Genomic DNA, 27,146 nt, shown 5'->3' with positions numbered 1-27,146 from the left:
GTCAATCGGACGCACCAGCTAGTTTACAGGTGCGCCAAGAAAACAAAATAACAAACACCACATTTTCGATTTTGAGTCTTGTAATCTGGTAAGGGATGTATCGTGTTTAAAAGTGCTAAATGTTTTTGTAACTTGCACAAGGTATTGATATCAATCCGTATACAACTATCTTACACCTGATGACGTCCATCAGCGACAGCGGTTCACGTGTGTCACGGTCAAATCAGAAATGGCTTTTTCGAAATGGGGATTCCAGGAAGAGAAAAAATCTAGTCGTGCTGTTTTGAGGCGATTTTTCTGCGCTGGACCTCGCCATACAAATCTAAGAGATTATTTCGTGACTTTGGATATTTATATCACTGCCTGGGTCGAAGTTGATAATCACTCCGAAGATATCGAGTTCGCCTCTCGGGTACAGAAAACATCGGAAACAGAGATCAGTGCAATGATTTAACTATATTTGTCAATTTAAGCATACTTCCACATAACCGGACCTATGGGAGGAAGTTTGACAGCGTGACGCCATAGATCATACTAATCGCAAACTACTTTCGAACTAAATTTATTTTTTTATTTACATGTCTATTTCAGTTTCTGTTTCATCTTTCAGTTTATGGTAGCAATTTGAGTTCTAACAAGAGCAGCTTCAAAATACAGTCTATCCCTCGCTCAGTGCTCAGTGCCACCACTTCCAGGAAAGAACTGTTCTTTTTTTCTCCATTTGGAATCTAGCTTCGCGGTCGTCCTCGTTCCTTCCGTTTTGTTTTCAACGCAACTTCGTCGCAACCCAAACGTACAATCCATCACCAGCATCTCCAAGAACGATCAATACCATACTTCTCCTTACATATTGAAACCAAATTTCTCATAATAAGTAAGGGGAATTAAAATTTCAATCTTGAGACTGACGAGTTCACTCGATCTTCTTGCATCTGAGTTTTGAACTCTGCTAGTTATTAATTCACCAATCCACTATTCATCTTCTATTTCTTCATAATGAGAGTCATCCAGGAGATCTATCTCTCGTTCCGTGATTGGATAAGTAGTTGGAAACAGTGTTACACTCCACTCCTTGAGTTTTTCATGATGCCTACGACCACAGAGATGCTTTCCCTAGAGATCACAACGATAAGAAAACACTTTAAGGGAGTAATTCACTAGCTATTATTATCAGACTTTGCACCACATTCAACAGATGTCTTGAATTCTCCTTTACATTGAACATTAGCTCATTCAACTCATCTCAACATCTTTATTGTGCACTATTTACAGTGCTTACTTAAGTTAGTATTATAGCACATGAAAAAAAAAAGAGACATACTTGTAACATATGGGTAGGGAAAAGACTAAAAAGATATTGTGCGTGGTAACCAAAGTAACCAATGGCTTTCGAGCTGGTTACCACCAATGTTTCTCACTCTAGAATATACAGAAAAAAGGTCAAATAATGCTATTTGATTAGATGCCACATTTGCTGATTTAAAGTCCTACTAACTCAAAATGTATTTTGCTAGGTTTACATTTTGATTACCTGTAGAACTTCAAAACATACAATACTCACCCACTCTGACTGTGAGCTCAGCACTAGATCACAGGCCTGGCAAACCCAAACCCCCACAGTATCTTTCCGTAATTCATTTTTTCTGTGCTTTTTCGATATCATATGGTCATCATACATTTTCAGAGAGCTAAATTTCTTGTTGGGACATAATTTGCATTTCAACTTTGAAGCAGCTTCAGTCTGAAAGAAACAAAAGTTCCAGGAAAGTCAGGAAAGCATGATTATACTGTTGGTTTTCTTAACCACATGTATGTCAACACCCAAGCTGTAAAACTCCTCTAAAAATAAGCTCTTCTCAATATCTACCCCAAATCTAATATTTCAGTTGATCTCAATGTCTTATGACCAGACTCTTCATATTTACAGTTTCTACAGGTTGAAAGGTGTGTTGTCATGTTAAGAACAATAAAATCTTTGCACCAATCCCCTTCATTGAAAAGATGCACAGTTTTCTGTACTGGAAGGCTCATGAAAGGGGCCTGAGGGCTTTTCTTCTGTCCTGAAAAATTGTAAGCCTTAAATTGCTTAAAAGTCCACCCCCCACCACAATTCTCCTACCCCGGTCAAAACCAGGAACAAGAGCAGTTCAAAAGACAGAATTTCGGCCACAACCAGTCTTCAAGAATTCGGTCAAATCTGCGATCGATTACGACAAACTATGGACGGCAATCAATGGATCCAGGTTTGGTCAGTCTAAAAAGGGACCCTAGCTAGGGTTGTACAGTTGTAATTCTTTATACTGTCGGATTGTCCTTATCTCATCCATGGATTTCGATGATTCTGGAAAGATCCATAAATTGACATCATATTTTCACGTACTTGTAGTCTTTTGAGGCTTCGTTTTGATATTTTCTTGCTTAAAGTCGTTGTTTCTTCACGAGCTGTGCCTTCCAGTCCATCCGCCATTATTGATAACAACCAGTCTCTCACGGTAAGTTGGGGAAACCCGCTGATGACAGCTTGCGCCTAAATCCAACATGGCGGACGGAACAGCTGAAGAAGATTCAGGGGAACTTCCAGCGTCCAAGCTCGGAACAAAGGAGTAGTAAGTTTCTAATACAAATAGACGTGTACTTATGTTGTAAAAGATCGGAGAGAAAGTGCTAAAATAGATTTTGCGTCGTAGCTTTGTGAGGAGACTCATACTTCATGATCTACACTTACACTCAGGCCATGCGACACAAGAAATTCTGTGCGCGCGAGAAATTGTTGAGTTCTACCACGCTAATCCATGCTCTTCAGGATTACTAATATAAACATAATAATAGAAAAGTTGCTATCGTCGTTTGTCATAATCTCCATGTGCTTCAAAATGAAGACTGACTGAGACTGCTTTTGGATGTATTTTTTAACTGAGTTTGATAGCGCGGCTTTGAGCTACCAGTGTTGTAAAGTATCGATCTTTCCCAAATAATGCAACACAAGAACTGTGGTATCTTAAGTCTAAAGCTGTTATTAACAACACAGAATTCAAAGGACTCCTCCCATTCATAAAGCAATTTTAATAGCTGAGATTTTAAGGAAATACCTGTACTGTTGGTTTATCTATTATGACAGAGTGGTAGGTCTTTCCACAAATATGACGTAAAATTTCCTAAATATCTTTCTGGAAATTCTCAAAAAAATCTCCTAAATATCACAAAATTTTTGTCATAAAAATCACCTGGGCCAAGATTTTCAAAATTTTCTCACAGTAGTAGGAGTTGAGGAAGAAGATTCAGACGCGTCAATGTCACCAGCAGCAGTCATTTTCGAAAATTGCGCCTTTAGCACTTTAGTGGTATGGAATTCATTTTTTGAGTGGGAAATTGCTGAACTGGATTGTTTCTGGCATAAAACTGAGAATAGGCAGGGTCCAAAATTAACTTTTTTAGGCAGGCACCAACTGGCAACTGAAATTTTTGTTCAGTCGCCATAGGGAAAAATTTGGTCACCAAAAAGTGTCAATAAAATTTTTCCTTGACAGCAAAACACAAACCAAAATTTTTGGTAGCAAGATGGAAAATTGTGGTCGCTTATTTTTCTTTTAAGAATCAGAACGAAGAGAATGCATTTGGGGCCTCAATGTCGATTTTTCTGCTAATGAATAAGATTAAATTCAAACACGCTGATTATTTATACACTTACCACTGAAAAACCATGACAAACGAATCAAATGCTGGCCATATACGCAGTTTCGTGTGACTGCCAAATGTTTCAAGTCAACTTTATACTTTTTCTTGTCTCTATCTTTTGGAGAAGAAATGTACCCGACTGAAAAACGCATTTGGTTCGTTGCTCTATGTTCAAAATGATCTTTCCTTTCGCGTTCTGTCAAGACCCTCCATGAAAATTCATCTTTCCATTGGGGGTAGAAACTTGCGTTTAGCTGACGACTTTTTGATTGGATGGTTTCCTTCCCGCCCGTCCATCTCGGTACATTTTTCCATTTTTGCCGGCAAAATATTTGCAATGGATGTCATCAGGAATCAAACCAGTGCTGAAATCATCTTTTGACCACTTTGACAGACGCCCAGAGAATATCTAAATCTTCAACTAATCTCTCCGCGGATGTTCCGTCTCCACTTTGTAATAAATTACGGAAAGATTGCAGAACATCTTTGGACACCACATCGACTGGATAAATATTCATGACCAAAGAACGCACAGTCTCTTGTGTCTGCAATACGTATGTTACAGGAAACTGCTGAAGAAACACAACGGCGAGGCTTCGCACTGATCGTGACTGTGAAACGTTGTGGTAGATTTCTAATGACAGGAAAATCGGTTTTATACTTTATAAGCAGCGGAAAGGTAAAAAGTGGCCAATTGGCGGGCGGCTTTGAATTTTATTTCAATCAATTTGGCTGAAAATCAAAGTTATTGTTTGTATAATTATCGTGGCGTGAAATAGTTAATCGCCCGCTGGCAACCAGTTGTGAAATTCTGGTTGCCAGTGCAAAATTTTTAGTTGCATTGGCGATCAGGAAAGCGCAATTTTGGACCCTGATAGGGAGGAAAAATACAGCCATAAGCCCCACAAAATATATGAATATTTCCAAATATCCTTTATAATTTTCTAAATATCTTAATATTTCTAAATATCTTGGAAACTTCTGAAAATCCCAAAAATACCTAGATATTTGTGGAAAGGCCTACAGAGTGGCAAGGGTATAAGAGTACATCTTATATAGGAGAAAATTTTCTTGGTTTTAATTTGAAATTTCTTTATTTATGTTATTTTAGCTGGGATGATGCATACTCACAAGAACTGGTTAACTTCAATGACACTGGTGATGTTGGAGAAGTCTGGTAAAATGTTAATTGTACGTGTAGCTACATGTAACAGGTTATTTCGGAAGGCAAAACAGGCAAATGAGCCTATGGCCCATGGCATCGGAACATTATGGGCCATTCATTTTTATGAAAAGTTTGGGTCATTAGGGTAAATAAATGGGCCATAAAAAAATTGCGACAAACAATACATAATTCTTGATTGCTGTTATTTTATACTTTTTACTGGATTTCAAGCTAGGTTAAAGCATACAGTCACAGAATATAGCTAACACAAATTTTATAACCTTTCACTGAGGTTGAACTATGCATTCTGAACTGGAACTGATTAAACTTAACACCAAGTAGTCTGACATCAACATCGCTGAGACATGCTCAGTTTAGATTTAGAGTGACAAGTAAAGTTGCATTTACAATTTAAAACTTGAGCCATGCATGAACAGTACATAACACACCTGTAACTCTCTAACAGCTAATAAAACGTTAACCAAAACTTTTTTCGTTCCTCAGAGCTAGTAGGCAGTAGGCTTGGAAGCTTCCATCTTGATCATTGTTTTCAGGATCACAATTCGTTGTGGCAGACTCAGCTTTCGTAGTGCAAAACGGCAACAATCTCTGAGTCTATTCTCCAATTTCGTAACTTTCGCTTTCGTAGGCATGTTATTTGGCTAATTACACTGCAAAACATATTCAAATCAGCCAGTTCTATCATTGAAAACAGAAAGCTCATGGATTGAGCAAGAACCTCGTTTGCGAGCAGAGTCCTAGTAAGGGGTCTGGGGATGAAAACAAATTGAAGGCTTTTATAATGACAATTAAAGAGCAAAGGCATCATGATTTCTTGAATTTTTATTTGTCATTACACTGAAAATTTCACAAATGAAATCCTTTTCACAAAATAGTTTTGGACAACCTGCCTCTGGGAACTTAGAGACCCATCGATGTAAAAAAAAACAGAGAAGTAAAGACCTTTTAATCTTTGGTCAAAAAAGGTTCATCCAGAGTGAACATTAGCCTCCAGCAACTTTTCTGAAATCAACATGTTAATGTAGGAGATAAAATCTTTTGTGTTTAAAATCTGAATTTCCTCCTCCTTTTAATCATCTTCACCATCATCATTGTGGACGTTGTTGTCCTCCTTGTTGTAATCATCATCATCATAAAAAATACTCATTGTAGACTACATGTAGTTGTTCTTTCGCTTGGTCCATCATGTGTGAGGGGAAAGAAAGCTGGGAGAAAAAAATGGCAGCATGATAGACTAAGTGAAAGAGGGACTGCTCATAGTCTATAATCAATGTTGCCACCACCATCAAACTATTGTTATCATTATAATACTTGATGGGTGTCAGGTTATATGGGAATCGACACTGGTAACATAGGGGATAGACCGTTTAGAAGCTTTCCTATTTAACTTCTAATATTTACTCTTCACATTCATAGGTTTGGAGAAAGTAGCCTTTACCGAATAGTTAAATGGATAAAAAGTTGTGAAAAGATAACAAAATCATCATCATTCTTAGATGTAGGATGTGGAAATGGCATACTTCTTGTGAACCTGGTATGGTTACCCCATTATAATTTATTTCTTGAAACAGAAAATTAGTAGAAATGTTTTAAGATCCTTAAACATGCTTCCAAGATTACCACTAACTTCAAAGGAATGTTCTAACTTGGTGTCAGATTCCCGTCACCTGGAACGCAAGGTGTTACAATGATTATACCGGTAACTAAAAAGAGGAACAATAGGCCATTTCCAAGTTACCTTGTACCTCTGTTTCAAAAAGAGTCTTTGTGCAAAATCTTTCATATGAAAATGAGTTTGATTTGCATGAAAATGAACATGAAGGTAGAAGACTCATTTTGACAGAGACGCAAAAGGCAACTCCAAAGTGGCCTATTCACATCTTCTGACACCACCTCTTTTTCCTGACTCAGGCTATCAATAATTATTATTCTTGCATCCCTTTGCTTCACCCCCATTAGAAAATGAACTAAAATGCCTGCTTTAACCCAGGATTTGAAAAGTAGACATCCATATTTGCTATGGAGTCAGTTCAAGTCAACAATTAATAGAGCAAGATTTGAAAAATACAACATTCCCTAAATATCAGTCCACCAGATTTCTGCACATCCATCTGGATAAAAGCTTGCTCAAACGAATTTCTGAAAGCTTTGTTAAAGTTTTTAGTTTGGTTTTGTTAGGGAATCATACTCAAACTGCCTATCGAATATTGGATTTTTGTCACTGTCTTTCATACCGTTTCTATATCAATTCTTGAAGCAAGAATTTGGTTTAACATAACAATTTTTTCCTTAATATGATAAGGATTTTCAAAAAGAGTTGTTGCCTCATCAAGCTATAATAATAATATTAATTACCAGAAGCCTTTTTACAAACTTTATGAAAATCAAATAACTGTTGAACAGCTTTAATTTTGCTGACAACATGTTACTTGTAATGAGGCTTAGGTTTAGGGTTTCTCTTGGCTTTAGAAGGCCTTAGGTACATTTGTAGTTTCTTCTAAGCTATGAAGACTGATCATTTTAAAAGCCTGAAAAAATATTTTGGTCTGGACGGAATTCAAACCCATGACCTCTGCGATACCAGCACAGCACTCTACCAACTGAGCTATCAAGCCAACTAGGAGCTGGTCACACTGTGAGTTTGTAATATACCTGTACATGGTGAAGTATACAAGTGAATGTATGAAAGTCATATATTTGAACTGCGCAGAAAGATATGAAGACTGATCATCAGCATTATAATCACAACTTAAGCAGTCATGAAATTAACCGAAGTGCTTATGTTGTGTGCATAACTGTGATGATCAGTCTTCATATCTTTCTCTGCACTTCAAATATATGACTTCCATGCATATATTCACTTGTTTTCTTCTAAGCTGTTACCACTTATTATTCTAGTTGTGGCTGATGACAAGTGAAAATTTCTTTCTATGTCTTAGTTTGCTTATTTCTTTTCAGGCAGAACATGGTTACACAAACCTTGTTGGAGTGGATTATTCAGAGGGTGCTATACAATTAGCCTCATCCATTGCAGAAAATAAACAAGTGAACATTAAATATCAGGTGTGTTTACTAACAAATTAAGCTCTTTTTCAGAAAATATATGAAACTCCCAAAATAAGTGACGTGACCCAGCACTCTTAGGTGCCCATTGGTCCAAAGTTATTGCCAAGGAAAGTATAGCCTAAGATGTCCTGTGAAGATAATGTTTATTATATGACTAATAAAACTACTTCATTGTGATTGGCTGCAACCAGCCAATTTATTGTCAATTTTCAATTTGTACTGCTGTACAAATTAATGTCTGCTCATTCAAAATTTTGTCAGTCATAGTAAGTTAATAATCATATAAAAGCTCATGCAATTGAGGACTTTAAATGGTAGGCTCCATCTCCTGCATCTTCAGTGTTACTTGGTTAGTAGGGGATGTTAAAGAACCCAAACACTTATCGCAAAGAGTGGGGCATGAAGTTCCCGGTGTTGTGGTCTGGCCTTGTCTCACGGGTTGGTGCTTTACATAGGGTTAACCTCATTGCACCTTTCCCCCTTGGACAGAATTGTCCAAGAAAAATAGTTCTGACTATGAGATTCTATTTTTTTCTGCGAGTTATTTTTGTTCAAGCATGCCAGAGCGACTGCAAAGTGGGTGATCTATTTTTGTCTTTTCCCTATCTCGCCCCCTTGCATTTTTGCTCATTCATATCCCTTGCGATTTTAAATATTAAAATAGTTTATTGCCATCTCAGTGAGCTTGAGACAAAATAGAGGGTCTGTGGAGAGACTAGGATTTACACTACTCATGATAATTATTTGTTTTGAGAGAATTTCATAATATCATTTCGTATTTCGCATATCACACACATTCATGTTATTACCTATACTAATAATTATTATTGCAATACAACCTAGTGGACCTGTAGTGCAAATTTCTGAAAATTGATTTCTTTTGTCACAACTTTTCCAATAAATGGACACTGTTTTACAGAATTCCTTTGGGTGTAATTTGTGACACAAGTGCTGCCAACTGTTTTACAAGTGGGATCAAAAAATTAATGAAAACTAGATTTTTTTCAGTTACACCTAATTGCAATCACGTTTTCTTGGAAAAAAGCAAAAGGCAAAAAGCGAAATAGGAATTAATTAGCCAAATTTAAATTTCCATTGTTCTCAGATACTGTACATGAATGAAAAATATAATGTACACAAATGACATGAATGAAAAATATATTTTTCATTCATGTACAGTATTTAAGAACAATGGAAATTTAAATTGTCCTTATTAATTCCTATTTGGCTTTTTACTTTTTTCTATGGCAACGTTATTGCAATTAGGTGTATTTGATGGAGTCTCCATTTTAAACACTAGGGTGTATCTCCCCAAATGTGTTCCTTACTGGTGAGTTACTGGTATTATTTATGCTTAACAGGTCTGTGACATGTTGAGTGCTACAGAGAGCATGGCCCTGTGCCCTGAAGGGAAGTTTGATGTTTGCCTTGATAAGGGTACTTATGATGCGATCAGTCTTAATCCAGAAGATGCTGAGGGCTGCAGAGCAAAGTACATTACCAATGTGTGTAGTTTACTGGCATCTGATGGCCTCTTTATCTTATGCTCCTGTAACTGGACAAAGGCTGAGCTCCTTTCTCAGTTCAAAGATAGTAAGTATCAGCAGTTGTCATTGTGACAAAGATCTCATTCAGTTGGATTCCCTTCTCTGAGGATATCTGGTCATTTAGCTTCCAAGACAATTAGATCTTAGGTGGTTAGGTTCCAACCAGAAGTTGCAAACCTGACTATTTCTCGTTCTTTAAAAAAAAAAAACCTAAATCCAAATTTTGCAGAATTCCTGGCGTTTTTGAGCTTGCTTTGGATAGATTTCCCAAATTTATCACCAAGGGACTCATCTTTTGGAAAATTGGGTCATGTGATTAAAGGAGCTCAGTTACAGTGTTCTGAGTTATTTTGGCCACATACAAAGTTACCTTTACATTGAAGGAGACCTGAAAATAGGTTAAGATATATGGGACCTTTCATTTGGTTGAAGCTGCATAACTCTATTAAATTGGCCGACTCCTTAAATGCTTTTAAAAATCAAATCAGGGCGCTCGACCTGTCAGACATTGTATTGCAATATAAATGTAAGGATTGCTATTTATGTAGAAATTAGTTTTTGTTGATTTTGTAAACTGTATTTATATAGGTTTTCTTTTCTTTTATTGTACATATACTAGATTGTAAACTTATTTTATTTATTTATTTATTTATGGAGTAATGTAGATTGGTGTTCCCAATTAGTTTTAATTTGTAAAAACTAGAAAGACTGACATGGTAGTGTAGTTATTATTATTATTATTATTATTATTATTATTATTATTAAAGATTTGCACAGCTATTATTATTGTTATTATTATTATTATTATTAATAGTTTACTAAAATAGGAAAACACCAGATACATAATAATAAACCATAATGGAACAAGGATGGTTAAGGATGGAGAAGATTGACACGGATTACAAACGATGAACTTGAAAAATTTAGGCTAAACTTTTCAAGATGCTCAAACCATGACGTAGCTCCTTTTAGCGTACATGGGAGAGTGAATGCTGCGGGCCAATTCAATTGGGTGCGAAACCCCCACAATAGGAGAATCTTTGCTGACGTCATTATTTACATTTTCCTCATTAACACACAACTTTGTGCAGAGAGGACATCAAGCTAGACACGAATTGACTACAAACATTTAAAGAGCTTGTGAAACTTGGTAATTGGTGAATTTTTGGCTCATTGGGCGTAATATTCGATGAGAATTGGTTTTCAAAAACTGCAAAATTTCTGGGTGCCAAAAGCGTTAATGAGCTCATACATTCTTTGTAAAATGTTGTATTTTTAAACCCGCGTCGCACAAAAAGTATTCAATACATCAGGCTTAAATTCCTTGGGACAGTCAATCGTGTTATACCCTTTCAATATTGAGATTTGTAGCTCCATCACAAACTATATCACTCATGTTAATGAGCTAAATATTGTAAACAAAGATTCTCCTATTCAACCAGTTAGGAGCTAATCGACTTACAGTCTCTCTGAGAAGTGACTGAGTCCACAGTTGTCTGTTTTCTTGGTTTACCAGTCCTTACCCATTCTATTTATTTTTTTTGCTTCCCTTACAGAATTTGATTTTCTAGACGATCTTCCTGCCCCTTCCTTCTCATTTGGCGGTCAGTCAGGAAACACGGTCACAACTTTAGTCTTAAGAGCGAGAAGCACGTAACGACAAGCGACAGAGATCGCGATCATTCGCGACCAATTCAAGAACATTCTCCGAAGACGTTGCAATACCTCATGTCTGTTGTCAGCAGTACAGACTTCATTACGAAAGACACTTATAAAGTTGTTGGTCTGTTGGGGTGGTGATCTGGTGGCTAAAGCGATACACCCTTGTGACCCAAGGTCGTTTCCAGGACTCGAGTGTTCTTAAAGGGAACTAGCAACTACTCCTTACTAACTGCAAAGAGTAGCTTTATCGGTGACAAGAAATATGTTGCCTTCATCCTTAAAAAGAATTTGGCAAATGAAGGCATTATCAACAGTTAAGCCTGGCAAAGAAAATAAAATATTTATGAGGACCTACTTGAAATATTATTTGCATCATTTTCAGAGAAATTAGAAAAAATCATTGCACTTAATGTGCGCGCATGATGACGAAGATTGGGAGACATAAAGCCCGCATTTATAAAAAGAAATATAAAAGTTTACGTGAGGCATCAGCCAAGCTGTTGGAAACCTCTTCTTTGTGCTTTGAAAGCTTTCAAGGCGCGCGTAATATATTGAAACAGGGAATTCTCTCGCGGGAGTTCTTCTTTCGCGGTGCGCGCGAAATGCGTCCGAATGCAAGCTGCATTTTCCTTTTTTCCGGTTGGCTAATGTTCTTGCGTGAATTCTTTCTCGGCGCGCGCAGTGTAACTGAACGTCATAAAGGAATGAAAACAAACAGGATCGCAGAGAACCACAATTTCTTTCCATTATTAAGTGAAAAACCTAAGTGAAACATCAAGTGTTTTACCATGATAACATCATTACCACGCCTCAAAGAATCCAGAGGATCCACCGCCACGGAGATTCTGCCTCGTCTTGCATCAGACAGGAGAAAAAAGGTAAGAACTATTGAACTACCGTTATTGTTAAGGAGCTATGGTATACTGAAACATTTTTGTGATATCTAAACTTTCTTTTTGTTCTTGTTTTTGTGTGTGTGATGTACAAACCTGTCAAATTAGAGAATCTGTCAATACTATACAGAGAAGCAACGAACTAGAAATGAAACAAGCGTATTACACCAGGAGATGGATTTCAAATAATAAACTAGGAAAGTGTAGGCTGAATGTTTCAAGACTTGGGCTCTAGCCGTGGCACACAACTGCTTTATATTTTATTTTATTGGAATCAGACAAGAAGGATCTTATGTTTCCGATATCGTCTTCATAGTATATAAAGGTGCCCTGTACTTTGAATACGCTATAGCACAATCCATCATTCCAGATTTTGCTACTGAGGGGACAAAAAAATCTTACTCTTCAATACTTTTAGCTAAAACGCTTGTTATAAAAAACAAACTGAGTAAACTCAACGAGCACATTTTCCGAAAAACATGATGAGGTACATAATTTCCGGCTCTTGAAAGAATTTAATGCTGGGGGTAACCCTGCGTTGGACTAGCATCTCATGGAGGGGGGAGGGGAGGTAGAAATATTCCTAGTCACTTAATGCTGCAGCGGTGGCATGGACCACTCGATCCGACACAGACTCTACCTTACCTTACCTTTGGGAGAGACTGGATGGGGTTGATAATGTGTTATAAACATATATTTAGATTTCCCAGGTTGGTAAGGTGTTCCCTAAAACGTTAGTTCAAGAGCAGGTTGACGAGAAACTTGATTTTCTCTGCGTTGGTTTGGAGAAAGACAAAAATGTTTCTTTTCCAATGGTGGACGTTGAGGGCACACCGAGTGGTCCTGGAACAGAGGGCAGAATTCTGACGTCTTCTCTGGAGCCTGTTGACGTCACAGAGGTCACTGTAAGTAGAAGCTAGTGACCGAAACGCCGCCTGTTTTGTTCTGTAAGGAGCGGGTGATTTACCCCATCGATCCAAGATCGATTAGAAACTGCCCCAATACCAATGTTAGATAGATGTAAACAAATTATAGGAGGCTTTCGACACACGTCTCTGAAATGAAAGAAAAACTTGGTGTCCCGAACAGGATTCGATCCCGCGTCTCTCGCATCTATCTATCATTGTTTGCAAGGCTTTCCTGTCTTAAAAAATTCTCAGCTGTCCTAATACCGCACCTTAGTTTTGCAGTTGTTGACTGAGGAAAAGGCACAGTGATTGGCTGACTCACTCAGCAATCGAGCGGACGCAGAGCCTGGGCCGAGCGCACACCACGTGATTGGTGGACTGTTTCCGGGGCATTATGGGATTATGAACTCAAAAATATAGGAAAAAAAAACCCAACCAACTTAGCAATTCGGGTGAAGATTGTGAGATTTATTGTGATTTATGCAGTACCCAGGCTTACGAAGACCTCGCCTCACATCGGATGGACAGTGCTATGCTTTTGCGTCCTAATGACTGTTTTTTGTATGAAAATGTCCTTAGAGATAGATTATGACACTGATTTTCTACCTAGAAGTTCCATTTTATTTTCTCTTCAGCTGCCGGTGTTACCCAGTGTTCTAGGTAGTCGTCGTGGTAGTTGTTCAACAAACCCTGATATCCCTGAACCGCTTGACTTTCTGGTTGAGGGCGAGTCTCAAAAGAAGTCACAGACCGATATTGGCCTGGACACTAGTGAACAGGTCGCTGAAAAGGTCCCAGAAGAGGTACAGACTTCACTATTAGTACTTGTAACTTGCGTGCGCAGGTCTGCGAAATGTCGCGAAAGCCTGCAATACGTCAGCGGGCTACACTTCTAGTGAGCAGTATTTGAAAGCCATTTTCGTCATTACATTTGTTTTAAATGCTGTTACATTGAAACGTGGCTAGAAATATGAAAGACACTTATAAATCTTCTGGAGAAAAAAGGTGAATACTGGAAAAGGCTTTGGGTTTTCTTGAAGTTGCAGCAACTAAGGATTTTGTAGTACCTGGCAAACTTCTTTTTCTAAACGGTCGAGAAACCTGCAGTAACAAAATGAACTTTTCATTACAGTAAGAGGGAACCGTGTAGTAAAGGTGGGAATATCTTCAATTGTTCCCAGTTTCGGCTTCAATTAAGTAATCTCACTCTTCGGGGGAGAACGATATCCCCTCCAAAGGAAACGTCTGAAAATGAGAATTCACAAAAAGATTCACGAGCTATGGGCTTATGTACCTTTACCAAACAGCATCTGATACGCTACTGTCTGACAGTTAACAAATTGATATCAGTTTTTCACGCGTCTGTCCTGTTATCGATCATTAATTTCGTCTTAACATCGTCAAAGTTGCTGTAGATCCACGACTACTTTGACAATGTTATGACAAAGTTCATTGTCAATAGCAAGACAGACACATGAAAAACTGACGTCAATTTGTGTTTTTGACAATAATAAATGCAATTATTATAAAATCAATCCTTTAGCTGCAATGTCTCGTCATTAATTGTTTGTTTAACAGGTGATGAGATCCAACCTTGAACCACTCATTGACAAACTGTTTGAGGAAGACGAGCTTTTCGTGCAGGATTTTGAAGATGACGGGCTCAATCGTGTTCTGTTCATTCGCAAGATGGGTATCTATGTCGAGGTCAGTAATAAACTGTCTTTTAATCATAATGGAAAGAACCCTTTCCCCACACCTGTCCGACCTCCATAACCCACATTGTAACTTTTTTTAACAGAATAGATTCAACGCACAATAATCAACAACTAGCGGACACATGTACGTATTGCGTACCTATTTTTTATTACGCCACTTTATTATATGGCTCAGTGTCTAACAAGGACTGGGAATTACCGAATTCACGAATTTATTGGCTGAAATTGATATATTTACCGCGGTCTAGATTTTCCGATCTAGACCAGCATCTAGACCGGTTACATTTTACGGTGAAGAAGTTGCAAACTAAAACAGTACGAACTTGCCGTTCGCAAGCAAAATGTCAGTTAGTACAAACCAGTTACAGTAAATTTTTCTTGTTTGCCATATGATAAACATCTTATTAACCGAGCTTAGTCGGTCTGTATGGGAGAGTCTTGACCTCGGTCGTGTGTATACACCTCACTGCTTTCTGTCTTGGTCAATATTCTCCCATACAGATCTCCTGTTCGGTTAATAAGAGCTAATTAATAATATTACGCAGGTGAAAAGCGGGCTCTATTTATTTGACCAGCGGTATGAATCGCTTGTCTCCTACCAGCGACTTTGTATAAGGCTAACGCAGCCGTAACGTCATGTTATATTTCTTGTCTGTGTTTTCTGTTTACACGGCAACTGTCGATTGCAGTGTGCGAATTGGAAAGGGTTGCCGAATCTACAGCTTCTCTTGTTAGTATTGGCAATAGTCCATTTCCAGTGTTAGCTAACTTGCGGTCAGATTCTTCTTCACCATTGTTAGTGTGTGGCTTGCAAGCAGGTTCCCGTATCTAAGTTTAGTGCTGCTCACTCGCTTGGATTTAAGAGAGTCTGCTCCCAAACGATGATCCATTTGACCATAATGGTCTCCCAAGAATCGCTTTTTATAACAAATGCGGACCCCAGAGGTCTCCACGACGCGATATCCCAGGGGTGTTTGCGACACGTAACTGAGGACTCTAAGGGATCCTTATGACACATACAAACCTTCGAGTAGACGATCTGTACTGGGCCCAGCGGTTTCATTTATGTTTTCAGTAGGAGGGCAACTGGTTTTCACAGGCAGACAAAACTTGTTGAACTGAACTCCTCTATAAGAAAAACTTTCCTCTAGATGGTCAAACCAGGTGGGCAAAATCCCCCTCACAGCAGGTCGATTTTCCCGGTGCTCGGCCTCTAATGAAACCCCTGCTGGGACCAGATCTTTGATTAATATTTGCCTCCAGATATTAGCTTCAGATTCATTTGTTCTAGTTAAAAACAACAGACTACATGGCAGGGGTAGTATGTACGCCTCTGTTCCACTGCCCTCGCTGTAAAGACCACTGGTTAGAATTTGGGACCGTACCTGAAGACTGTCAGTTTAAACGACAACCAACTCGCGGGCCCGCGATACATATGGCCAGGGGAAGAAAGCCTCGTAAAGACTACCGGAAAAAGAAGACGAAGAGGAGACTTGGGTTTGTAGACACGGTTTTTAGTTTGTTAGAAACCCTTATCCTTACGAGTATGACCGGCAATCTAGTTTGTCCACAGACCCTCTATATTGTCTTGAGTTCGCCGAGATCGGACGCAACGGGGTGGCCCCGAGCCCACAAAAATAACTCGTTACAAAAAAAAAAGGAATTGTCTTCGGACAGACTACCTGCAATCCGACCTGATCTGTTCTTTTTATACAAATTGACTTTTTTTCGTACATGATTTAGTGAAGTTTTCTGATTGTCTTCTGACATCACATGTCACGTATTTTCACATTTCACATTATACCTAGCCTCCTCTACTTGTCTCACGATGCTACTGATCGTAAACTGTCACCAGAAATAATGCTATCTCATGCCATGCTCCTGTTTCTGGAGCAAGGTTGAATGTGGAGGCGCCACGCACCTCTCAGAAGGCTTAACAGGATTGAATGAGAAAACAATAGAAACAATTAACCAAGCCCTTACAACAATAGAGCTGCGTGAAACAGGGAGGGAATCCTGAATACTGAGCAGATCCTGATCTGAGAGGTGCGTAGCTTCTGTGAATGTGCTGCTGTCACGTAACAAGAGAAGCCACATGACAAAATGAAAAAGCGTTACGTGACTGTTTAGAAGCGTGACGCAAAGTGATAGGGAAAGACTAATGATCAGCTTCGTAAAAATCATTCAATTTGTCTTACTACTGTACAATTTTGCTCTGCTTCAAAGGGACATCAAAGAAGGTTTCATAGTATCTGGAAGCGGGACAGTACTCGACCAAATCGACGAAAACGAATCCGACGAAAACACTTCTCATTCGTCCAATCCAGACCGTGGAGGAACGGCGTCGCTGCCAGAAGGGGCGTTACATGACTATCTGACATCAGATGATGTTGTCCTTGAGGAGTTGAGCCTTGGTGTCATCGACTCCGGGACAAAGATGGAAGCGTTGAAAGTTTTTCGCACCGAAGAAAATATGACAGATAAGGAATATATCAGAAGAGTTTCTAATGCGCTCGGTTTTGACGAAGAACAATACAACAATTTCGCTCGTGTGAATATAAACATAGATATCAATGGAATTGGTGAAGAAGACCCGGATCAAAAAACTTCCGTGATATCAAGATTGGATTTGTCAATGCTGGATAACGTGACTGTGAAAGATCTTCCAGAGAAAATCAGGCTAAAGTTGTTATCAATGCTTCGATTGCAAAGACGAAGGAAGAGAAGACAAATGAGAGCATTAGCTAATAAGAAGAAAACAGCAGGACATGATGCAGAGGTAGATGAGGGAGATACTGACCAAGAAACAGATGACGAGGATGCAGGAAATGGCGACTTGTCTAATAACAGAAGGAACTCTACGGCGAAAAGAAACAGGAAGAGAAGAGCTTCTCAGGGCAGGCCACGAAAAGTACGTGGAAGCGGAGAAAGCATGGAGGACATCAGCGATCAAGAAACTGGTAAGTTCTACTTTATATCAGTCGCTACAAGATAATTTATGCAAAGAGCACGATTACCAACGGCAACATACACACGCTCTCTCCGAATTTTTTTCTTTCGTAGAGGGCGGCTGTAACACAGGCTATTATCTGTCCAAACAATATGTATTGACCTAAGATGGTCTCAAAAACGAAAGACCCCAGCGTCTCCCAGTTTTTACAGGTATGAAACTTGTGTCCTTCACACCAACAACTCAGCGCTGGTGGTCAGCGTCCTTACCGAGGCACAGAACGAGAATAAAGGCCGCGGTAACCTGAGATCAGGCGTTCTTTTCCCCCCCAAAAAGAACGTCTGATCGGCAGAAGCATCTCAGTAGGCACTCCGCCCGTTCTCGTTCCGTCTGTTCTCGTCATACGGAACACTTGGCTCACCAGTTTTCTTGTTGCTTTACACCTCACAAACGAGACTGTGTGGCAGCTCATGATTCAGTTGGTTATTGGTTCTTTCTCTTAAGAATTTTCCTTAGGTTCTTAAATCCTCCACCCCCTTCTATGAAAATCACCCTTCCTTAACCCCTTGAATACCAAGTACGCATATATGCGTAATCAATAGTCGTGCTCTTTGTACCACTTGTGACGTCATCAATTTAAATGTCATCAGATATTCTTGATAAGCAGATAGTAGTACCAGGCTAGGCCTTTCGGTACAATGGTCAGGTTTAGATATCGACGACATTCCGACGTCGCAAATCGAAAAACAACGTTATCAGTTTGGGTGCAAAAACGGTGGTAAAATGGTCCACTACGCGTACAATTGATCAAGGTCCATTTCTAGGCTTCGCCCGTAATTAACATCCAAGTTTTCACAGCAGCCAGAAAGAACATGCGACGCAAATGGTAGCCAGTGTAAAAGGGCCGAGAAAAACAGAAAGGAAAAGGGCAACAAACAAAATTGAGAACGGTTAATGGCAAAAAAAAAAATTGGGCTTATGCGCATGCCCGGAATTGAAATATTGCTCAATTTTGTACCTAATCCTCGAAAAATCTCTCCTTTTAGTAAAAAAAAAGCTTTCTTAGCAAAACTTAGGCTTATTCAGCGTCATGGCAGCTAAAAAAAACCTGACTAAACGGTTTAAAACGGTATTTTTTGGCGAAAGTTTGGTATTCAAAGGGTTAAGGGCCCATTAACCGATTCATGCGCGCGCTCGCGCGCGTTGCTAGGGAGGTAAACTTTCACTTCCAGTCACTTACGTCAGCCTGAGCACGGAAAATAAAAACAACTCAAAAACTGGCAAATTCGCTTACATTTTAGATGTTTTTCTTTGTGTTTCGCAAAATGCAAAGTAAAAAAAGTACAAGCAAAGACAAAATAGGAGAAAGACAGAAAAACAAGAGCAATCGAAAGAGGAAAACTAACTCCGTGTGGCTTTGTTTGATCTTACCGAAATGCGCTGCTAATGTAAATTGCGCACGCGCTGATAGGATAACTTCCAATATATGTCGGGCGCACTTCCGGTTTCTTTAAATGCTAAAGGAAACGCGGTTTTTCATTAAATCCAGCCTTTTTCGACGAATTTCGATTAAAGCCAATGATGGCAACATAGCTATGCATTTCTTTTTCGAAATCATGCTTTTTTCAGAAAATTACGAATTTTTCAATATTTTGAAATGCTTTCAAAATCTGACCTTTTAGAAATGAAACAAAATCGATGCATAGCGTAAAGAGGATTTAAATTAAAATATTAAATCAATGAAAAAAATCCCGAGAAAGTAATTTGCCTGGGAGCCTTTGCATTTTTTCTGTATTAGTCACATGACCATGGGCGTGACCTGATGACGTCATCACTAGTGTTACTGATCATGAAAAAGTTAAAACACATGAAATAACTCTGAAGTAACTAAAAATGACGAGGTTATATGAGAATAAATTTTCCCCAGCAACGGCTCGAAAAGATCGGTTAATGGGCCCTTAAGCAAGTAACAGATTCATGTTGAGGGCTACCACGAAAATTATGTGACGCAGTGTGGTGTATTGCAGTGTAGTGAACTCATATATCAAACACGAGAGACAGTGTTTCATCGGGATATCCAAACAACGAGAAGAGAGTTGAAAATACGACGCGGAGCGGAGTATTTTTTGACGAAATTCGAAGTGTTTGGATAGCCGATAAAACACGGTCTCGAGTGTTTGATATATCTTGTCAATCGAAACAAAAACTAAGAGGTAACCGGAGAATTAAAATCGTCAAAATCTATGTTAATTAAGACTGGATATCCAAACCTCCTTCACGGTTGTGATTTTCTTTGGTTTAACTTGATGAATCGTTAATGAGTTTTAGAAGTCAAGTAAAAGCAACCTTTGTTTTCGTTGAAGTTTCATTTGCTTTTCTGTAGCTGGGAGAAGGCCAGGTTACACAGAAGGACGTCACAGAGATACATCAGCCCGCGGACGGAGCGCATCTCAAATGTCCAGCAGTTTCATTATGGATTCAGATGAGGAGGAATTGTCTGCATCAAGATCACCCAGTGATGTCCTGGCTTACAAAGAAGTAAGTGATTTGTGGAAACGCTTTACAATTGTACTTGTGAGCGGTGGCCTCATGCGCTCGACTCCTGATCGAGCAGTCCGGGTTCGAGCCCTAACCGGGGACAATGTTGTGTGTTCTTGGGCAAGACATCTCACTCTCACAATGACTCTCTCCACTCAGGTGTATAATTGGGTACCGGCAAATTTAATGCTTGTGGTAACCCTGTGATGGACTGGCATCCCGTCCAGGGGGAAGTAGAAATACTTCTAGTCACTTCATGCTAGAGAAACTGGGATAAGGTCTGGCCTGATGGACCACTTTGCTCGTATGCAGACTTTACTTACCTTTACCTGCAATCACTGGACTGTGTTTTACAACATCTACATGATATATTTTTCAGGAAATAAATGATTTTATGTATAGCTTTTGACGTTTTCAGCTCCGCGTTTCCGGTACGGGAACTTCTTGTCATCCGGGATATTGCTGTCCAGATTCCTAGGCGAGGAGATCTAGACAACACGCGAATTCTTTATCCCATGTAGATATTGCTAAATTTAGAAGCAGCAAGATACATAAGCCTTATTATTTGTTAGCGATGTTGAAGGATATTGTAACGAATTTACGGTCTTTTATTATTTGTCTTTTAATTGTGTTTGTAGCCGATCTGATACGCGTTCTGATTGGCTAACTGAGGGGCATTATTCTCCCGTGTTGCCCACGAGCCGATTACGGGCTTGCAAAGACAGAGCAAAAAGCCATATAATACACAGTTTATTAACCTCGACCGTTCGGTCTTTACGGAAAATTAAATCCTAAACCTCGACCTTGCCATATTGACCTCGCTATCAATAGAGCATGGTCTCGGTATGAGATTTTCCCGTAAAGACCTCACTCTCGGTTAATAAGTAGTTAGTATCCCATGGTAATGAAAACCAAAATATCATTTCTCACCAAAACTAAGACAAGTTTGACTGTCCAATATTTAACAATTAGACCCGTAGCCCGCAAGGGCTACGGGTCAATAGCCCGTGAGGCGAAGCCGAATGGGCTATTGACCCGTGGCCCTTGAGGGCGAAGGGTCTCATTGTTTTAGTATCACCCAACTAGTCGGACAGAAAAGGTAAATAATAAAGTTAGCAAATGTAAGTTGAAGAAATATTTATTTGGGAATAAAACGAAAGAAAACGTCACGCTCGATGGCGCCAATTTCGCTACTCTAGGACCATTAGTAATAGTCCCCTAGTAGCGTAGCCAATCAAAATGCAGGATTTGCATTAGTCCACCAGTTGGGTGATACTAATAACCGATAGTATTCGGGATCTATAACGGTTAAAGCATCTTCAGTTCTCCCTTGGGATTCTTCAGATTTCCTCAGCAATCTTCCGCTCTCTGTGGACATGTTCATCAAGTTAAGTTTTTGGAAAATAGTCGGAAACGAGGAATGGAAGAGTGCCAAAGCATTGGCATGGTATTTGTATCATTTTTGGAAAGAACTAGTATTAAACCTCCTCGTGTAGATAAAATGGACACGGAAAAATCCCCCCTGTTCCATAGAAAACCATAACATAACTAATAATCATGCTATGTAAGACAACCAACTATGAGCTTTTTCTATTCTAGTCACAAAGTCGTCGACGTTCTCGACAAATAAACAAAGCTGTGAAAAACAGATCAGGGCAACCTGACACTCCCTTCCAGAGACTGGGGCGACATCCCATGACCGCACCCAGTAACAGCTCGTCGTTTTTTGGCTACGATGGCGATTCTGATGAAGAAACCTGGGGGCGAGGGGGGCTCATGTCTAGAGTGGGTTCCAGTCGCGCTCGTGTGTCGGATTCGGGTGCATCGTACATGTCTGAATTGGCACGTGGAGGGCACGTGACAGACTCGCAATCCTCCATGTTTCGCAAGTACAGTAGGACAGCGGGTAGTGCTGGTGCCCGAAAGGATGTGTCTTTCTCGAGTGAGTACTGTTTAATACATATAGCTTATTATTAACTTAGACTCAGTAACCCCTTGACCTCAGCCTCCTGGACTGAATTAAGCTTCTGAGTGTAAGATCAGATTAAAACAACCCACTTTTCTGGCGTCGGAACCAAAGTAATCGCCCTAACCAATCACAAAAGACACAGGCAATCCAGTGAACCAATCAAAACTCGAAGTAATATTACATGAGGCGAACGAGTCACGAGTGGTTTTGGTTTTACTTCTGATTGGATGAAAAATTGTCGCGAGCTTTTTTTAGCCAATCGTGTAACGTAGTAAATGCAAAACCAATTCCTTTTCGACACTTAAATTTAGTTAACGAACCATAAAATAAAAACGAGCTGACTTACCTTCCCTTGGACTCAGTACTTGAAATAGTTCGTCGAGATGGCAATTGCCAGGCGTGCTGTTTGAATTTTTCTATCCTCCAGATAAACCAGTTTCCAAAATATAACGTAATGAGAGAGAATTTACGCTTTTAATGGGCAAATGTATAATTCCTACTGAAGAATTTACAGTACGTTTGTATGTTTTTGTTTTTTATATGAGACTGCGCTGGTGAATTGAGAGACTGGCTGAACGGTCAGAAACGCCTCTCCCCTGTCCTCTGTTAAAGGACTCCCCACGGGCTGCGACTTTTTGTTCATTTTACTCAATAAACTGGGCGCTTACTAAGTTCGATTAAGCTAAGGTACTGAACAGCCTTGTGCTTTACAGATTTAGAGGACCAGTTGTCTTACGGTTTCCTTGGTAACGATGAAAGTATTTGTGACTTAGAAGACGGTCAATCCTTTGCCAGGCCTAACAGAGCACGCCGCCAAAGTAAACTGAAAGAAAAGGGAGACGGAGTCAAGAGGCCTGGGAAGTACTACCACAGCAAAGTGATTGACGACATGGGTCAAGCGACGGCATCATTTGCTGACACTAACATGACGTATGGGTCGAAACAGAGGCTGAGCCAAGCGCGTGTCTCTTTGATTGATGCTAATATTCCTTCACCCTGTGACTCAACACTTGTGATAAAGCGATCTGTAGTTGTTCGTCCTGCTTCTGTAAAGGAATCTTCGCAGAAAAAGAAAGAAGAAACAGAAAAAGAGTTCTTGCAAACAGAGTTTCTGCCTCGAGTCCGCCAGGAACAACAAGAAAATTCACAAAATTATTCTGAAAATGTGGATCAAGTTCCGGCACTGGAAGCTCCTCCAGTAGAAGCTGAGATAACTCAAACGACTGGTACAACGTCTCCTACTCAAGCGCGGGAAAAACCTAAACTGCTCTCTAAACGGACAATCCAAGAGAAAAGTAAGCCCCTCGTGTCACTGGAGGATTTAAACTTTATTCATAGACTTCCGGTCTCGAGTGCTTTTACTTACTCGTTCTACGAGCTACCCAATCAGCATCGAGAACACAATGAATCAATCAAGAAAGCCGCTAGCCGCATTGCTCGCCGTAAAAAGGAGACTGGTCATTTCCGGCGTAAGAGCGCGCCCTAAAAGGAATGCGATATTGGTATTTCATAATTTAGTTAGTAATTTTTTCTTAAAGAATAGATCGTCTTTGGTGTAGTTCCATCATTCCTAGGTCTTTTCAAAGAAGCTTGCTTTCAAGTCAAGGAGTAGGCGGGATTTCTTACGTGAAAATCCTCATCCGAGATGTTTCCAGTCGTCATTGTGCATTCAGAGTGCAGACTCACATTTCGTCATCTTTTGCATTATAAGGTCCTCTTGCTTAAAACCGCGGGCTCAGTCATATGGTGCAACGTGTCACTTGCGTAGAATTACGCGCACGCGCACGCGTGCACTTGCTTCCTAGTGCGCGGTTGCAATACCGTGCCATGAGTTCCTAACTCTGCAGTCGAGATGAGTATTACTGTAGTTCATTCATTTCCATAGTTCACCCTGGGAGAATTTGGCCTTAAGCTAATAATATAGTATATCGATAAGGACTTGATTCTCATTATGCTCATCCCTTAATCAGGTATTGTACAGTCAAGGTATTAAAATGATTGGTTGAGCTATAGGGGTTAATTAATGCGAAGTCATAATATCAGTGACTTGCTATTGTAATTGCAGCGGTACTTGTTAATGTAAACAGACAGTTTTTTTTTTAATTTGTTTAGTTTTAAGTTAAATTATGTAACAAGTAAATAAATGTTAATGCCATAGAATAAACTGTTGATTTTGAGACCTATATTGTTCGTAGCGTCTATTTCTTTTTCTTAGTACTTTACCGTAACTGTACTTCTAAAAATAACCGAATAGCAGGTAGCGCTTGTTTACATCCAGTTACCTATACTTAATGTAGTCGGACACTAAAAACTTAACGATTTTGCAAAGATAAAATGGTCTGAAACCAGAAGATTTTATGGCTAGGAAGCTTACTCAGGCCTTGGGCCTGTCTAAGGCCTAGGTCACACTAACGACATAATGACATAAGCGACATAACGACATAATGGCTCATGTCGTTAATGCCAAGATTTTCACACTGCAGAGATAACGACATAACGCCCCTCTTAGTCTACATCGTTATGTTTGCGCCGTTATGTCGCTAGTGTGAACTAGGCCTAAGTGTTTTGCTATGTCACGCAACTCAAAGACAGAGTACAATGTTCTTTCTGTTTCGCGAGGGGGTTAAACTGTTTTGGGATGTGTGACGTGACGCGTCCTTGTGCAATAGAAGACAAAGTTTTGGTTGCGGGATTACACAGCTCACAAACTTGGTGACTCTGCCACAACTTAGTATGCGTATCTCTCCAAATTTATAATTTTATAACTTCATCGAAGATGTTTAGGGCAATACCAAACTAGGAAAACTACAAAAAAAGAAACTACTAGTGAAATATTTAATGCAGCGACATAACCAAAGCTCTCTGTCAAGACTCCTGCCATGAACAAAGACAGCTGTTTACCAAGGATTTCTAACGTACCGAGGAACGAGTAACAGGCTGTGCGGACGGACGGCGGTGCATTCTGGGAGCAGCGCAACATGAGCGTGTAAACCGGAGTAGCCTGGGACCCGTGAACAACGTTATGGAACAAGTACACTGCATAAAAAACGGTAAATCTTGTGAGTTGATTTTTAAAGATTAAACATTTACCAGCCGCACCAATATCTTTTTTTTTTTAATCAAGAATCGATACAACTTCAATCAAGCACAAAAGTAGTTTGGCCATGGTTGGAAGACCTAGAACGTTTTGCTTTGAAGCTCAACATTAATTGAATAGGGGAGGGGAGGCAAAGGACAAAATTGTTTTCAAAATTGAACTTCCTGATACGTTTGTGTTGGGTTTTAGATTGTGGGAAACCCTCCGCAACCCATTCGAAACTTGAGGATGACTAACAGTTAATGTGAGGTTGGATATGGATTATTATATGGAAGACAAAACACTTACCAAAGGCTATAAATGACGTATTATTCCACCAAACAACGTAAAGCTGAAGGATAACTGAACAAACAGACAAAAAAGACGTCAAAAATAGGAGCTCTGTGGGACTCATCCTTAAAATAAACAAAATACAACATATGAGAAGATTACCAACAGAGTATTAAATTAAGACCTCCATAGCGCAATTCCACGTAAGCATATGAAGTTCAAATATCATGGGTGAGCAATAGTTCATTATTTGCCAAAACAAATTTCTAGGCTAATCAGATCTCGTCACCTATCCATATTGATTGAAACGCGCTCGAACTCGTGGCCCGGCTGCAGGCAAAGGTTTACACGAGGATTTTGTGATTCCTCACACTGTGAGTATAAAGCAGGCGTTACCAGTTCCCGTTAATTTAAAGGATGAGGTAAAAAATAACGCGAAAAAAATATGGGGCAAGTCTCATAATCGCTTATGGGCCCGCTAATAGGGACAAAAAGATTAGAAGTCATACTGTCCCTACTAACGGGCCCATGATATGAGGGACTGCGAGATGAGATTCCCCCGGATGTCTTCTCGTGACGTAATAATCGTGTTTATACAACAGGTCATAGAACGTAACACAGGTAGTTTATATATATGTCATGTTGGAAGCTTCTTTACCGTTGTCATACCTTTTTGCCGACAGAACCAATCCGCAAACAGAGGCGACTGCTATAGAAACGACCTGCCCAGTCATTCCAGACATGAAACCGATACGACCTACACTCTCTCCGTTATCGACCAGGAACATGGTCAATATGGACTGCGAGGAGTGTGATGCAAATTTATACACACACGCGCAAAATATCATCCATTTTAAACCTGGCGTGCACACAAACCCCCTCATCCGCGTACAGCCTGGAAGCGAGTAACGACAGGTTTCCGGTTTGGGCCAAGTTTCCGGTGTAACGGGGCGTTGCGTAACATAAAACAATGATAACACGAAATATAACAAGGCGAGGAAAATAAATATTTCCTTGCTCAAAGAAAATATATCTGCGATCAACAGCGTTATACCACCGCCAATCAAAAAGCCAATTTTGTAACCGATGATCTGAAGCGAGCTTGCTTTGGACAATTCGTCTCCATGAAAGTTTGTAATGAGGATTTTCCCAAGGGTTAAATCAATCGTCGCGGAAAATAGATTGAGTAACACAAGTGAGGAAATGAAGATAGCTCCATGGTCAGCTTTAGCTAGTAACAGAGCAAGACCAATCCCAGCGTAACTTAGCGACAGCCAAGCGTTTTTGTTGCCGTAGATATCCAGGATCGGCGCCCAGAAAGACTTGAGAAGCCAAGGAAACGTCAGAAGATTCAGAGATCCAACCATTACCAGCGAAGAGCCGGATTTACGGAGAATTATCGGTAGATATCTCAGTTGAAGTCCGTATAATGTACCTTGCAGGACGTACTGTGAAGCTAGGAACAGCTGATACCATATCCAAGGAGTTTGCATGGCCCAGATTTCGGTTCGCAGTAGTAGATTCAATTGAATGCTGTTTTAAAATTACTTTAAGTCAACGTGTCGTTAAACCGGATTTACGGTGAAAATTTTTTAGCGTCCTCGTGATCGCTGTTTCCGCTTGCGGTTTGGTCTAGCTCGATCCCCTTCAACTTTTCTTTGTCCCAA

At 39.7% G+C, this 27,146-nt stretch overlaps 4 protein-coding genes across 4 annotated transcripts in view; 2 read left to right on the top strand and 2 right to left on the bottom strand.

Moving 5' to 3' along the window:
- Positions 1-437: 437 nt before the first annotated feature.
- LOC110045113 (uncharacterized) lies at positions 438-2,481 on the bottom strand. The gene is made up of 3 exons (XM_020750716.2): positions 2,381-2,481; positions 1,562-1,741; positions 438-1,113 (listed from the first exon to the last, which is right to left on the bottom strand). Exons 1-3 carry the CDS (start codon positions 2,465-2,467, stop codon positions 973-975), a joined length of 408 nt encoding a protein of 135 aa, XP_020606375.1. The 5' UTR covers positions 2,468-2,481; the 3' UTR covers positions 438-972.
- Position 2,482: 1 nt separating this feature from the next.
- Positions 2,483-11,490, top strand: LOC110045183 (EEF1A lysine methyltransferase 2-like). The gene is made up of 6 exons (XM_020750781.2): positions 2,483-2,606; positions 4,787-4,852; positions 6,278-6,395; positions 7,820-7,924; positions 9,289-9,520; positions 11,031-11,490. The coding sequence occupies exons 1-6, from the start codon at positions 2,539-2,541 to the stop codon at positions 11,129-11,131; spliced, it is 690 nt and encodes a 229-aa protein (XP_020606440.2). The 5' UTR covers positions 2,483-2,538; the 3' UTR covers positions 11,132-11,490.
- A 92-nt stretch (positions 11,491-11,582) lies between these two features.
- Positions 11,583-24,295, top strand: LOC110045157 (uncharacterized). The gene is made up of 9 exons (XM_089276110.1): positions 11,583-12,014; positions 12,731-12,934; positions 13,573-13,740; positions 14,516-14,644; positions 15,947-16,152; positions 16,882-17,615; positions 19,989-20,143; positions 21,743-22,085; positions 22,826-24,295. The coding sequence occupies exons 1-9, from the start codon at positions 11,925-11,927 to the stop codon at positions 23,596-23,598; spliced, it is 2,802 nt and encodes a 933-aa protein (XP_089132236.1). The 5' UTR covers positions 11,583-11,924; the 3' UTR covers positions 23,599-24,295.
- Positions 24,296-24,354: 59 nt separating this feature from the next.
- Positions 24,355-27,146, bottom strand: part of LOC110045181 (solute carrier family 33 member 2-like) — a 2,985-nt gene continuing 193 nt past the window's right edge. The window contains exons 1-3 of the mRNA XM_020750779.2: positions 26,149-27,146; positions 25,498-25,604; positions 24,355-25,148 (exon numbers count right to left, since the gene is read on the bottom strand). The exon at positions 26,149-27,146 is cut by the window's right edge and continues 193 nt beyond it. Coding sequence (XP_020606438.2) covers positions 24,880-25,148; positions 25,498-25,604; positions 26,149-26,972 — 1,200 coding nt within the window. The 5' untranslated portion in view covers positions 26,973-27,146 and the 3' untranslated portion in view covers positions 24,355-24,879. The remainder of the gene's footprint in view (positions 25,149-25,497; positions 25,605-26,148) is intronic.

Source organism: Orbicella faveolata, unplaced genomic scaffold, assembly GCF_042242905.1.
Source record: "Orbicella faveolata isolate gen_17 unplaced genomic scaffold, um_ofav_v1 contig_4, whole genome shotgun sequence".
NCBI classification, from domain to species: Eukaryota; Metazoa; Cnidaria; class Anthozoa; order Scleractinia; family Merulinidae; genus Orbicella; species Orbicella faveolata.
Note: the sequence above shows the minus strand (reverse complement) of the source record. Positions and strands in the feature narration are given on the sequence as shown.

Bases quoted from the DNA above. Each gene is read 5' to 3' on its own strand.
- LOC110045113 (XM_020750716.2), bottom strand. From the start codon at position 2,467: ATGGCGGATGGACTGGAAGGCACAGCTCGTGAAGAAACAACGACTTTA. The intron at 1,742-2,380 runs GTACGTGAAAAT...TGTTTCTTTCAG, and splicing joins GAAGCCTCAAAAGACTACAA to ACTGAAGCTGCTTCAAAGTT. The intron at 1,114-1,561 runs GTGAGTATTGTA...TGTGATCTCTAG, and splicing joins TGAGCTCACAGTCAGAGTGG to GGAAAGCATCTCTGTGGTCG.
- LOC110045183 (XM_020750781.2), top strand. From the start codon at position 2,539: ATGGCGGACGGAACAGCTGAAGAAGATTCAGGGGAACTTCCAGCGTCC. The intron at 6,396-7,819 runs GTATGGTTACCC...ATTTCTTTTCAG, and splicing joins GCATACTTCTTGTGAACCTG to GCAGAACATGGTTACACAAA. The intron at 7,925-9,288 runs GTGTGTTTACTA...TATGCTTAACAG, and splicing joins AAGTGAACATTAAATATCAG to GTCTGTGACATGTTGAGTGC.
- LOC110045157 (XM_089276110.1), top strand. From the start codon at position 11,925: ATGATAACATCATTACCACGCCTCAAAGAATCCAGAGGATCCACCGCC. The intron at 16,153-16,881 runs GTTTGTAGACAC...TCTGCTTCAAAG, and splicing joins AAGACGAAGAGGAGACTTGG to GGACATCAAAGAAGGTTTCA. The intron at 22,086-22,825 runs GTGAGTACTGTT...TGTGCTTTACAG, and splicing joins AAAGGATGTGTCTTTCTCGA to ATTTAGAGGACCAGTTGTCT.